At 34.3% G+C, this 12,662-nt stretch overlaps 2 protein-coding genes across 2 annotated transcripts; both read left to right on the plus strand.

The window, feature by feature from the left end:
* The first annotated feature begins 382 nt into the window (after positions 1 to 382).
* LOC140816341 (signal peptide peptidase-like 2) lies at positions 383 to 8,501 on the plus strand. Its single transcript, XM_073175550.1, has 14 exons — positions 383 to 753; positions 1,524 to 1,682; positions 1,788 to 1,899; positions 2,428 to 2,547; positions 3,604 to 3,755; positions 3,850 to 4,032; positions 4,177 to 4,211; positions 4,488 to 4,644; positions 5,430 to 5,483; positions 6,444 to 6,536; positions 6,628 to 6,770; positions 7,335 to 7,405; positions 7,920 to 8,003; positions 8,209 to 8,501. Exons 1-14 carry the CDS (start codon positions 616 to 618, stop codon positions 8,322 to 8,324), a joined length of 1,617 nt encoding a protein of 538 aa, XP_073031651.1. The 5' UTR covers positions 383 to 615; the 3' UTR covers positions 8,325 to 8,501.
* Positions 8,502 to 9,147: 646 nt separating this feature from the next.
* Positions 9,148 to 12,368, plus strand: LOC140816519 (probable E3 ubiquitin-protein ligase RHB1A). Its single transcript, XM_073175850.1, has 5 exons — positions 9,148 to 9,288; positions 10,375 to 10,516; positions 10,949 to 11,384; positions 11,767 to 11,876; positions 11,980 to 12,368. The coding sequence occupies exons 2-5, from the start codon at positions 10,448 to 10,450 to the stop codon at positions 12,010 to 12,012; spliced, it is 648 nt and encodes a 215-aa protein (XP_073031951.1). The 5' UTR covers positions 9,148 to 9,288; positions 10,375 to 10,447; the 3' UTR covers positions 12,013 to 12,368.
* Positions 12,369 to 12,662: the final 294 nt, after the last annotated feature.

The raw sequence follows: 12,662 nt of genomic DNA on the forward strand, positions 1-12,662 counted from the left end.
ATTGTATTAAACCATTCTTACTATCATATTATAACGATTTTATTATTTTGTAAGAATATGTGATTTTTTATTTTTTATTAGAATGTTATTGTTAATATCATTATATGAATTTTAAGATAATAAATGTATTATTATTATCTATACTAGACTCTTACACTAACTATTTCAGAAGACATCAAAATATTTCATTTCATAATTTTTTTTATCAAACTAAAAACTTTATCAAATAACTCCATATTTTACATAAAAAAAAAATTAACTTTTAAAAATAAATTTATATTAATTGTTTAATATTATTTCATCGAATTAAAGATAATAATAATATATGCAACTAGTATACATATTTTACTAATTACTGTGAATACAAAGCTTATGGTTTTAACTCTCGCAGAGTCCAAATTCAGTAAACACCCGCACACCTTTTTCTTATTTCCCGATCACGCAGTTGAGTGTATGATCTCAGATAAAAATGAGAAGGCACTCCCTTCATTCATTTTTTATTTGCTGTTGGTTGGTTTGCCTTGCGAAAAGCTATCTATAAATCGGCTACAGTTGGTGATGCAGTGAAATCAAGACATAGAGAGGAAATTGCTCTTATAAATCTGAAGCTTCGCCATGGAATTTCAGAGATTTTTCATATGCGTTGTTTTACTGATGCTATTTTGCATCCCAGATGGTGTGACAGCCGGTGACATAGTTCATGATGACGATCTGGCTCCCAAAAAGCCCGGATGCGCGAATGATTTTGTACTGGTAAATTTATACTGTTTACTTCAAATTTTTTGGCTGGCCCAGCAGATGTTTTGGTGGTTTACGTACAGGGTTGCCATATTTTTTATATTCCTTTATTAAAGATTGAATCTTGATGTTTCGTGTTATGGTTGTATTTGAGCTTCATTTGTTAATAAGACTTTTATTCTTTTGATGATGAAATGTTTAAATCTTTGTTATTCTCTTTAGTGTATGCTGTTTCTGTTTATGCATGTGAGCATTTTTCGGCAAGTATTGATAAAAGATTTCTCCTTTAAATTTTAGTAATGGACCCTCAACTTTGGTTTTCCTTTTCAGTTCATTAGGTCTTTTTTATTTTTTGGTTTGTGCATCGATGCTTATTTTATTTCCGTGGTGCATGCGTGAAAGTGAGAGCTTGCATTGATGCTGCAATTTTCAAGTTGAATGCCACAATTATGAATCTTCATCATGTCCATCTCAGGGAGAGTGATAGTATCTTGGTGTATATCCAAGTGATTTGGTTAAAGACTGGTTTGAAATTTTCGTGAAGTGATTAAATTGGTATCAGATTCAACCACTTTTCTATTTCTCTCATGTGTGCATGTAGAGGTGGCTGTGGTGATAATATATAAAATAAAAATAAAAAGTTACATGTTATAGTTCTTTGGCACCTAAATTTTTAGATGTAAACTATATGGGCATTAGTTTTAAATGTGTCACAGATGTTTTCCTATGGAGTTCACTAGTCAATGCATTTTGCAGCTTCTAATAAAAAAGATGTTCCTTTTTAGGTGAAAGTTCAAACTTGGGTCGATGGTGTGGAAGATGTGGAGTTTGTCGGTGTTGGTGCTAGATTTGGCAAAGCCATAGTATCAAAGGAGAAAAATGCGAACCAGACTCGCCTAACTCTGTCAGACCCTCTGGATGGCTGCAGTCCTCCAAAGAAAAAGGTTATAGTAGCTATCCTGCTTGGTTCTTAGTGATTCTTTATTTTGTTTTGGTGCAATAAATACACCTCAATACTATTTTTGAATTTCCATTTTTTATGCTTGTAGTATGCTGGAGATGTCATAATGGTGGCTCGAGGTAACTGCAAATTCACAGTAAAGACAAACTTCGCTGAAGCTTCTGGTGCTTCGGCACTCCTTATCATAAATAACCAGAAAGGTTAGTTTTTCTTGTCAATGCTTTGATAAGAGTCCATTTGCAGTCTATAATGCCAATTTGAGGTGGTCCAATATTGCTCATTTTTTTCTCATATTATATTTAGCAAAAGTTCTGTATCATAGTTCATACTTCATAGTCCTGGATTGACGATGGAAATAAATTGACCCTTGCTGGTATATGTAGTCACATGACCGAGCTTATGGTTTAGTCAAGGCAATGGTCTAATATTTAGGTTGAAATGAATAGAAAAAAGACTCTAATCAGATGTACTGAATTTCTTTCTTTCTTTTTTGTGAAGATGGAGATTTACTAACTTTCATCGCATCTTATTGTTGATAGTTTGTTCGATTGTTGCATGTTGCATAATAAGTAGATGATACAACTGTGACAAAATCAATTTAATTGCTGCATGGATTCAGTGGGTGGAAGATTAATTAAAGCATATATATTTATCTTTCCAATTTTTTTCATATATAAACCAGTCCAATTTTTTTTCATATATAAACCAGTCATTCCTTATCTCCTCAGAACTCTACAAGATGGTTTGTGAGCCTGATGAAACTGATCTAGATATTCATATTTCTGCTGTCATGCTCCCTCAAGATGCCGGTTCTATGCTGGAGAAAATGTTGTCAAATGGTTCATCAGGTGAATTTTTTTATTAAGAGATTACTCTTTTGCCTCTCCGAGTCTCTGCTGCACATGTTCTATGCCGCTGGTAGTTCCTGTTGCATTTGATTTATGTTTCTTGCTTTGATTGACCCCCTTGATGGCTATCTTGATGGGATGCAATTGGCCTTAAGTTAATGATGTCCGGTGATGTTATGCCATTGCAATTGAATTATGAGCTTAACGAGACCGGCAATAAGCAAACTCATAGTGACGGGGAATACGGAGAAATCATCAGCATTCTTTCATGAGTCAAGTTGGTGCTAAAGGAGAATTTGTGTTTTGGCTTATTTTTGTGCTGGGTGATATTTTCCTGGCTTAGTTTTGGCCAATAACATTAATTTCATTATGCAAATGCCATTCCGGTATGCGGCATGACTTATGCTGTAGCTTCTCACAACAGCAAAGCTGTAATTCATTTTTCTGATGGTACTAATCATATAACAGCCTAGTTATTGTATCCAAATCCCAAACGTTTCACAAGGTAATGTTCATATGACTTAACTAAGAAGCGAAATTCAATTGGGTTGTGTTTGTTTTAAAGGATATGCTGAGAAATTGTGTTCCTTTGTTTTTTTAGTTGAAGACAGAATTGCATAACAAAATACAAACTTCGAGTTGCTTAGCTTGTCGCCACAATCTAATGAACGTGAACTAAACCCATGAATTTAAATATTAAAAGTTACCCTTGTCCAAACTAAGCTTTGGATAATTTAAATGGTTCGATTTTAGAAATTATGCAAAAAGATTGAGTCCAATTGCTCAAGAAAGTAGTTGGGGTGTGGCAAAGAGGTAGGGAATCATGGATTGAATTAAAAAGGTATTTTCATTGTGCCTAAAATCCCCGCTGACAAATGATGCCTTTCTCCTTCAAGTTTCCAGATCTGGTCATCATTTGGTTGCTTAATTCTACACGATGTAGGTTTATATGCCACATTTTGTTTCATGTGAATACTTTAATTCCCTTTGTATAATACCCAAGCACTTTTGACATATTAAAAAAAATTAGCTCGCTTGACACTTTATCTTTCGTAGTATCTGTACAGCTGTACTCTCCGAAGAGACCAGTAGTTGATATAGCCGAAGTATTTCTGTGGTTGATGGCTGTTGGGACCATCTTATGTGCCTCTTACTGGTCTGCATGGAGTGCTAGAGAAGGAGCTATAGAGCAAGATAAGCTATTGAAGGTCTGGAAAATTTTCAACCAAGATTGCTTAGAAGTAAAACCTGTAAACTTGAAGACCTTTATATCAGCAGCCACATGAATTTTTTTTTTTTTAGGATGCTTCAGATGAACTTCCAAACACTAAAGGCTCCGGTGGAAGTAGTGTTGTGGATATCAACACGACATCTGCTGTTATGTTTGTTGTTGTCGCCTCATGCTTCTTGATACTTATATACAAGCTAATGTCATTCTGGTTCATTGAGCTCTTGGTGGTTCTCTTTTGCATTGGTGGTGTGGAGGTGAATAGTTTTTTTTTACTGTTTATACCTGCATTGCAAGAAGTGTTTTATGATGTTGGGATTATTGTGGTAATTGATTTGGATTGTATTTGGTTTGTTTGTGTCAAAATTTATCCTGAATTATGTTTTCTTATTTTCTTGAAGGGTCTGCAAACTTGCTTGGTTGCCTTGTTATCAAGGTATAGTTCTTTGATTATTCCATTTTTTTTCCTCTGATCTGGAAAATTGCTTAGCCAATGTTCCCTCCTAAAAAAACAGCCTTATCTTTCTAAGTCGGTTCTATATTAATAGATTGAGGGATGTGATGAACCTGCTTAATGGAATAATACCAGTTTTGTTTGTGTTACTAATAAAATATACCGTCAGAATTATCTTCAGTTAGAATCAAGTAAGTGAGATCAGAAGTGTAAATTTCACAAGTGGATAGAAATCAAGCTCTCGAACTATATTTTCAGGTGGTTCAAGCGAGCTGCTGAATCATTTATCAAAGTACCTGTCTTGGGGGCTATCTCATACCTTACTTTGGCTGTTGCTCCATTCTGTGTAGCTTTTGCCGTGGTGTGGGCTGTGTACAGAGAGGTCTCATTTGCATGGATAGGCCAAGATGTACTTGTAAGTGTAAATATTAATCCATTTAAGATACCTTTATTAGTAAAATCACTGGTTTCTCAATTCATCGCCACCGTGAGGGAACTGTAGTTGATTGTCAACCAAATGATTTTTATTTTATGGAGATAGAGACGATTATTTGAGTAATCATCTGATTACTATGGAATAATAGATCTCCAGGATCATTAAATTCAAAGATGTCTTCTCAAGTTGTCTTCTTGAAGTTCTGTGGAATGATAATTTTGTTTCTGGGGCTAATGAAGGATTATTTTATAAAGACATCTCTGATATTGATGGAAAAATGAACACCAATGGAGTCTAAAAATTGAACTTGTTGGATATGTGGTTTGTTAATGTTGCATCTCTAGTAAATGGTCAATCGTGAGATGGCAGTTTTATTCTTCTGTAACTTTATTTGTGCAATTTTATCATTAGTCTTTGAAATGGGAGATGGGGATACATTGTCATGAGCCTGGCACCATTTTGTGAGAGAACTTTTTCAAAAAGTTGTTATAAGAGATGTGACACATATAGTCTCGATGCAGATGAAACCCCCCTTTACATTTTGAAAATCAATGACCAAAGGAAGAGATAATACTTTTGGCAGGCTTGCTAAAACTTTGACAGGCATCCTCTTTTGCTGTGTCAAGATAAATCGCCTTTCATCATGTGCATATTTTAGCAAAAGAGATGTTCTTGTTCCTGTGATAAGAGAATAATCTCTCTGTTTTTGAATGACTTTAAAGCTATTGTGGTTGATAACTGATTGTGGTATCTTTTTCTTTCAGGGAATTTCATTGATAATTACTGTTCTTCAGATAGTTCGAATTCCTAATCTGAAGGTAATAATATTGATTTGTCAAATTTGGGTGAGAAGGACAGCTGTCAAATTTGAATAGCTTTTCTTGTTTATTGCTATGCATTTGCCATCTACACTTTATTCTACATCGATAACGCTGTTATGTTATTGGATTTGTAACTTTTCTATATAATTCATGAATCAAGTCTGAAAATCTATCAATTGTTGTACTTTCATTAGTTTAAATTTTACTCGTTAAAGGGTGAGATGAACTATTATATTTAAAGGGACCATAATTTGTAATTATCGGATCAATGTTTCCTTTTGTTGACTTATTTAAAATCTAGGAGGGTTCCGGTTAACAAACTTTACTGCAATGTAATTATTGATGTACCGCCAAATAATGCATTTGCAGAGTATTTACATTTGGCGGGCAATTAAAACATAATTTTCCCCGTGTGCCTCTCCCTCGCGGAATGCAAAACTTTCTCATTAATTTGTTAACTAGACTCCTGTGCTAGAAATTTCTTACTCTTCGTTTTAATCTCAACTGACCACTTGCTTGTGAAATGAGACAGTAGCTGACATTGCCAGAATACCGCCCCATTTTATTGCTCGTTAATTATGGGGTTGTTCACTGCTAATATTTTGTGAACCCCCTTACATGAACAGACGTCAGATTGTATGGTTCTCTCAATAACTCGTCTGACACAATTGGAAGATTACTGAAAAGTTGATGGGTTTTCTGACTTAATGTGGACCGAATTAAGTTCTGTTCTAGCAATGACTAGTTGGATATACAGGACATTTGGGGCTAACAGTAGAGAATACATCTTCATCTTTTAAATCATGAGTATGGATATTCTTTAATGAAAATTTTCTAGTGCATATATTCGATTCAATGAATAATTTAAGGAATAACTCCGTTTTCATTATCTTTTTGTTATGTATTTATAATACGTGTTCTGCTTGGCCCTTTCCATACCACAATCTTGTATTTCAGGTGGGAACTGTCCTTCTTAGCTGTGCTTTCATGTACGACATCTTTTGGGTGTTTGTTTCCAAGAAACTCTTCCAAGAAAGTGTGATGATTGTGGTGGGTAATTAACCTCAATAATTCACATTACATAGCAGCCAAAATCATAGCAAGTAGAAGAGATGAACTTTTACCATTATTGTCGTTCTAGGTTGCCCGTGGTGACAGAAGTGGTGAGGATGGTATACCAATGCTTCTGAAAATTCCACGTATGTTTGATCCATGGGGTGGTTACAGCATCATAGGCTTTGGTGACATCCTCTTGCCTGGGCTGGTAGTAGCATTTTCACTGAGGTACGGATTATTCACATTTACTTGTTAATTGCTAGAATGTTGTTCAGGGCTTGGTGATGGGCCTAATGGCATCCAGTTGGACCTAAATGAATTTTTTTTTCACTCGTTTGGTGTCCCGTGTTCCTGTTCCGTCAACACAAGCAGTGTTTGTATCATTGATTTATAAGAATCTAAGAAATGGAATTGGTCATGGGCATCGAGCCTTTGACCTGTCCAACTATGAAGAGAGTTGATACCATTAAGACGAGGCTACAGTTCAATTTTTTAATGTGATGAATCTTTCACATCTAATTTCAATACTATGTATGGCGGTTTTAGCATTTTTATGCGAATTTGAGAAACAATCCCTTCAAATTTCACTTGGGCATATCATGCGTGCCTGGTCGACTAGTATGTGAGTGATGTAGTAATGTGGAGTGAAATTGGTACGGAAAGTTTTGGTACTGCATCCTTCCAAAAAAAACTTGGCAAACACTTCGTAGAGCAATCCTTTGTAAGCAAAAAAACTTGGCCTCGTGCTGTCTCAATTTTATACCTCTATTCAATCTATTTTGTCTGTTGCAGGTATGATTGGTTAGCTAACAAAAGCCTACAAGCCGGGTACTTTTTATGGGCGATGTTTGCTTATGGATTAGGTAACTCTTTAACAAGTTCATGATCTCAAGTTTTGCTAGCCAAACCTTTAACTCGAGCTCATTTTTTTGTAATCGAACTCAACTGTTTTACGCATCAAATTTTGGATAGGTACTTTTGTTTGACTCGTACAACAGTAGCTAGATTGCTCATTTTATCTCGTTTTACCGGAGGATTTTGAGTCAAGTCTTATACCACAAATGGTGTTTTGTCATCTTCGATGTCCTCTGTGTTATCCTAATTGTTTCCTCACGAAGTGGATGTCGCCATCGATTCCAAGATAGGAGATAACAAACAAAATCCAAAATCCAGCAAGTTTAGCAGATTTGCACTAAATTACGACCACTATGGAACTTTTATCAGATTTGCATTGACGCTATTTGAGGATTGATGAACCTTAGATTTTTACACCTCGGGGTCGTGGTGATTATATGAAATACTAAACATGAGAGTGTCTATGTAGAAACAACTTCAATGGTAGTTACACATTTTTCACACGTTAATCATGCATTGCAGGTCTTCTTGTCACTTACCTGGCGTTGAACTTGATGGATGGACATGGCCAACCAGCATTGCTTTACATTGTCCCTTTTACACTAGGTAAACTAAATGTGTTACTCGCTGTTGGATAAATTCCGTGTTAGAAATCAAATACCATATTCTAGACTCATATCCAATATTAAAAAGATTGCACTATCTCTTATATTTCAAACACTTGCAATAAAAGTAGACACCAGAAACGGAATTCGCATCAATCCATGCTTATAGATTGAAGGCTTGTAAAACATTGGATTTCTTGACGCAGGGACGTTTCTAGCGCTCGGGAAAAAAAGAGGGGACCTGAAGATTCTGTGGACAAGAGGTGAACCGGAAAGGTTCTGCCCCCATGTTCGTCTCGAATCTGTGCGAGAATCGTTCTAAGAAGCATGAGAAATCTGTGTCATGTAATTTTATGAAAACTAGTTGGAGTACTTCCAACATATTTGTCAAAACCTGCAGAGTTTTCCCTGGTAAAGTTCGATGGTATGGTATTTTAAGGTTATTGTAATTATTATTTCTCCTAATAGAAATGTATGATTAACAGATGGCTTACATATATTCTCCTGCCTGTTTGTCGGAAATTTTCTTGTACCTTGTTTTATTTTCTTGGTGTCCTCTACCGAGCAATTAATTATATAATATATTAATATATTTATAAAAAATAAATATATTAATTATTTTTATAGTTTGAAGCTTTACATTTACTGATTTAATAATAATAATAATATTGTTGGTCAAATCAATTTATTCAGTTTGATTTAGGTTATTTTAATTTTTAAAAAATCAGTTAAACTAAGTAAACTTCAGTTCCAATTTTTTATATTCTGTTTCATAATTTTTTTCAATAAATAAAATATTATTCTTTAAATTTTTTTCTCTCAAATATTTTTGGATACAAAGCACCGATTATAATTTTTGATTTAAATAAATTATATCAATTATTTTAAAATAATCTGAAATCTTGTTCACAACTAAAGATAATAATAATAAATTAGAAAAAAATATCAGTTTCTAATCTTAAGTATATATTGATGTGTTACATTTTTAATATTATATTTCGATGAATCAATTATCATCTTATAATTATGTTTTTTTAAATCAATTTTAGTCTTTTTTTCCAAAATAATATAATTAAATGATTAATTTTATTGTTGATTTTTTATAATTATATGATTAAAAATTTGGAGAAGGTAATTATAAAATTTAATGAATATATTAGTAATTTATTTACGTGAATTTGACTAAAAATAAGTAAATGATTCCAAATAAATTCCAAGTCTGCTTCCTTTCAGTATTCACACACGGTTCTCAACTCTCTCCTTCACTGATTCAATCCAAGCAAGAGGTATGATTACACTAACACTCGCATTCGTACGTATATTTTATATGCATATACGCTGGTTGTTGTTTTATGATGCTCGCTGGATTCCTTAAATGTGATTGAACTGGATTGGTTGATTAATTTTTTGGATTATATCTTTTGTTTTTTTTTTTTAATGAATATAGGTTTTATTGAATTCGTTTAGCTGATGTTTAGTTCGCCATTTTTTGTTGTTGTTGTTGTGATTGAATCCAAATATGGGTGCTTTTGGTTTTCTGGAATCAAATTGCTTGTCTCTGTTTCCAGTTTTGTAGCAAAAACAATATTTTCTCCCCCCTGCGTATGACCTCTGACTCTGCCTCTGATTAGCTGTCTTTTTATATGGGTTTAAATTCCTTGCAATTCTAATGCGGAATTATGCCTTTTCTTCATGGGGTTTTGTGGGAAATGATTGAAACCATGGTGAAATCAGTTTCAGAAATTAGCTTTCTGACTTCTTTAGTTTTGGATTAGTGTTATTGTGATCAGATGAAAATCATAGCCGTTAGAATTTGTAAACTTGTGGCTCAATCCGATTGGAAACCTTGAATCCACTGTAATTTATTAATAAATGGATTATAAGTTAAAATAATTATAATTCATTTATAAAACCGAGTGTATTCTTATGGCCTAAAAATTGTTAAATTCCTCAGTAGACAAAAATTAGAGGAAGATTAGACCTGAAACTTGCAAAAGTTCTCATTACATTTTGATTAGTATGTCACTCTTGCTTATTCACTCTCTGAGAAATTCATCTGACTACATGTTTTTGAAAGTATTGAGCCTCATAATCTGCAGGGTTGTGGTTTAAGATCCGACAAAAAGGTCTTGATAGTTTAGTAATTTGTTGCTTGCACTTACCATTTCGTCCTTTTATAGATGATGAATTGATGTTATTTTATTCTTAGTACGGAGGTTTCTTACTGTAATACTTCCTTAGAATAATCTTCTTATGGATGTAGCTTAGCTAATTTCTTTTGATTAGTTGGACACTTGTACATCTGGTTATTGACTACGGGATTTCTGTATGATATATTCATTTTTTTCATGGTGTTTCTCTATCTTTGTTAGAGAGAGGGAGGACAATGACCAAGTTTCTGCCGGCTCTTGGTGGACACAATAGATAATTAAGGCTTAAGCAGTGATGGGAGGCTGCTGTTGCTGCTGTGCATCTAAGAGTCCTGAATTCAATGTGTCGCCTGCATATTTTCGTGTGAGTGATTTCTCTTGCCTCCTTTTAAGCTCTTCTCTATCAGTCCAAATATATTGTTTTATGCAGTGTATTAAGGTGATATGTGACTTTCTTGAAATTCTATTTTTTCTGGATCGTTCAACTATATGTCTTTAAACTGTCTCATTGGTAGGAATAAATATTGATGTCCATTCTCTCACTGGAAAATTAAGTTTAGTGACGAAAAACTTTTGGTTCTCCGAAGAAAATTCTTTTGAAATCAATTTTCGATGTTTCTTCTGGATATTGATATTGCAGGTGGTTTGCAAGTCTTGGTTTTAATTTTCTGGTTTGGTTATGAGCTACAGTTGTCGTTACCCCATATAGAGCAACTTATAAATCTCCAATTTTATTATTGTTAATTTTTGTTCATCAATACCATTTGATTCTCTCTTGTGGGGATTTTACTTGCAGTACCCAGTCTCCGAAGAGCGTGAGCCATTATCATCTCACCATGAGACAATCTCTGCTCTCTCTTCTGGCCTTTTGGTTGATACAAATCTGGACACGGCTATCCCAGATACTTACCGGCCACCGCCTGCACCTCTGCCATATGAAACATATGTAGGATACCCACCAACTCCGTCAGTACATCAACAATGTTCTGGAAATAAAAATGAGACTGCTTTGCAAAGCACAAAAGCTGAACTGTTGGGTGATAACAACTCTGGTAGTACTTTGGATGCTAAGTTAAAGAGTCTGGAATCTGATGAAAAGATGGACACTCATATTGAGCTTACAGCTTCAAAAGAAATGGAAGACAACAATTCCGACGAACTTAAAAAGTCCAGTGAACCTTTTGTTCCACTTCTGCAAGATGAGGAAGATATTTGTCCCACTTGCCTCGAAGGTCCTTCCAAATTTACCTTTTTAACTTTCTACTGAACCATGGCTTGTGTTTTTTTTCTTTATAACAAAATGAATACTGTAAACTTATTTATCTAATTTTAAGCCATTTTCTTTTTGGTATAGGGTTTTGGACAAATAATGTATATTTTTCCTGACATTTGAATAGGAGGTCATGAGTTAGCTATCATGTGGATGCACTCTTTTTCTGCACTGGTTTAGTTGTTTATTTCTGTGCCTCCCATGCCAATAATTGTAGGTTTTCTTGTTCTGTTTCCCCATATCCAGGCTGCACATCGAGGGTGTTAACATATAGATAGCTCCTCAAATAGATATAGGTTTTTAGGCTATTATTATAGTAATAACTTTCTTTCGCATTACTGCAGAATATGATGTGGAGAACCCAAAAATCGTCACAAAATGTGATCATCATTTTCACCTTGCTTGCATACTTGAATGGATGGAAAGAAGTTATACATGTCCTGTTTGTGATCAGGTTAATAAAATTGCTAAACTGTCATCATAAATATCTAATTCTCCATTTGTCATGGAACTGTTCTTTATCTCGAAAGCATTACTTAGATCTTTCTTGAATGCAGGAAATGGTTTTCAGTCCTACTATGAGAGGATAACTGTAAGAGCACTTCACTTGGTGTCTTCTACAAGAACTTGGGCTGTTCAGATACAGGGGAACAGTTCCGTTTTGTGCCCTGTTGCTGTCCCCGGCTTGGTTGTGATTTTCTATTTTTTTTCTCTGTTTATATATAGGTTTTATCCTCTCCTTGCAATGTGATCTCCATTTTTACTCTTTGATGGTTTTGTTCGCCCCAAATCTCATGCTACACGATTGTGTTTCATCTCATGTTTCATTTGTATAGATAAGTGATACATGCGTATGGGTATCAGGTTTCGATTCATTGTACCGCCCTTTCACTCATGTATATACACATAAAAAGGTGAAATATCATTTGAAACATAAGATTTCTTAGTTCCCGTTCCTTCTAATGTTGTCAATTCCAGGTTGCAGGATAGATTTTGGTCACTATTTCGGCCTCCGTTGGTGTAGTTATTAGAAGTTGATGGCGTTTTTGGAATCTATTGATTTTGTACACAATGACAAAATACTAATTACAGTTCTCAATCATATTTGTACACTTCGTTAAATTCGCAGAGTTTGTTGAATGTTTAGTGCTTTTTTTTTTAAATATTAAAAGTCTTATAATTAATTATGCATCTTTTCAATGGATAAGAAAATATTATCATTCCCAAATATTTTTATCCA

Source organism: Primulina eburnea, chromosome 16 (genome assembly GCF_022965805.1).
Source record: "Primulina eburnea isolate SZY01 chromosome 16, ASM2296580v1, whole genome shotgun sequence".
Taxonomy (NCBI): domain Eukaryota; kingdom Viridiplantae; phylum Streptophyta; class Magnoliopsida; order Lamiales; family Gesneriaceae; genus Primulina; species Primulina eburnea.

Excerpts from the sequence above, each read along its gene's own strand:
- LOC140816341 (XM_073175550.1), top strand. The coding sequence starts at position 616 with ATGGAATTTCAGAGATTTTTCATATGCGTTGTTTTACTGATGCTATTT. Across the intron at positions 2,548-3,603 it reads GTTGTCAAATGGTTCATCAG|TATCTGTACAGCTGTACTCT; the intron begins GTGAATTTTTTT and ends TATCTTTCGTAG. Across the intron at positions 3,756-3,849 it reads AGCAAGATAAGCTATTGAAG|GATGCTTCAGATGAACTTCC; the intron begins GTCTGGAAAATT and ends TTTTTTTTTTAG.
- LOC140816519 (XM_073175850.1), top strand. The coding sequence starts at position 10,448 with ATGGGAGGCTGCTGTTGCTGCTGTGCATCTAAGAGTCCTGAATTCAAT. Across the intron at positions 11,385-11,766 it reads TTGTCCCACTTGCCTCGAAG|AATATGATGTGGAGAACCCA; the intron begins GTCCTTCCAAAT and ends GCATTACTGCAG. Across the intron at positions 11,877-11,979 it reads CATGTCCTGTTTGTGATCAG|GAAATGGTTTTCAGTCCTAC; the intron begins GTTAATAAAATT and ends TCTTGAATGCAG.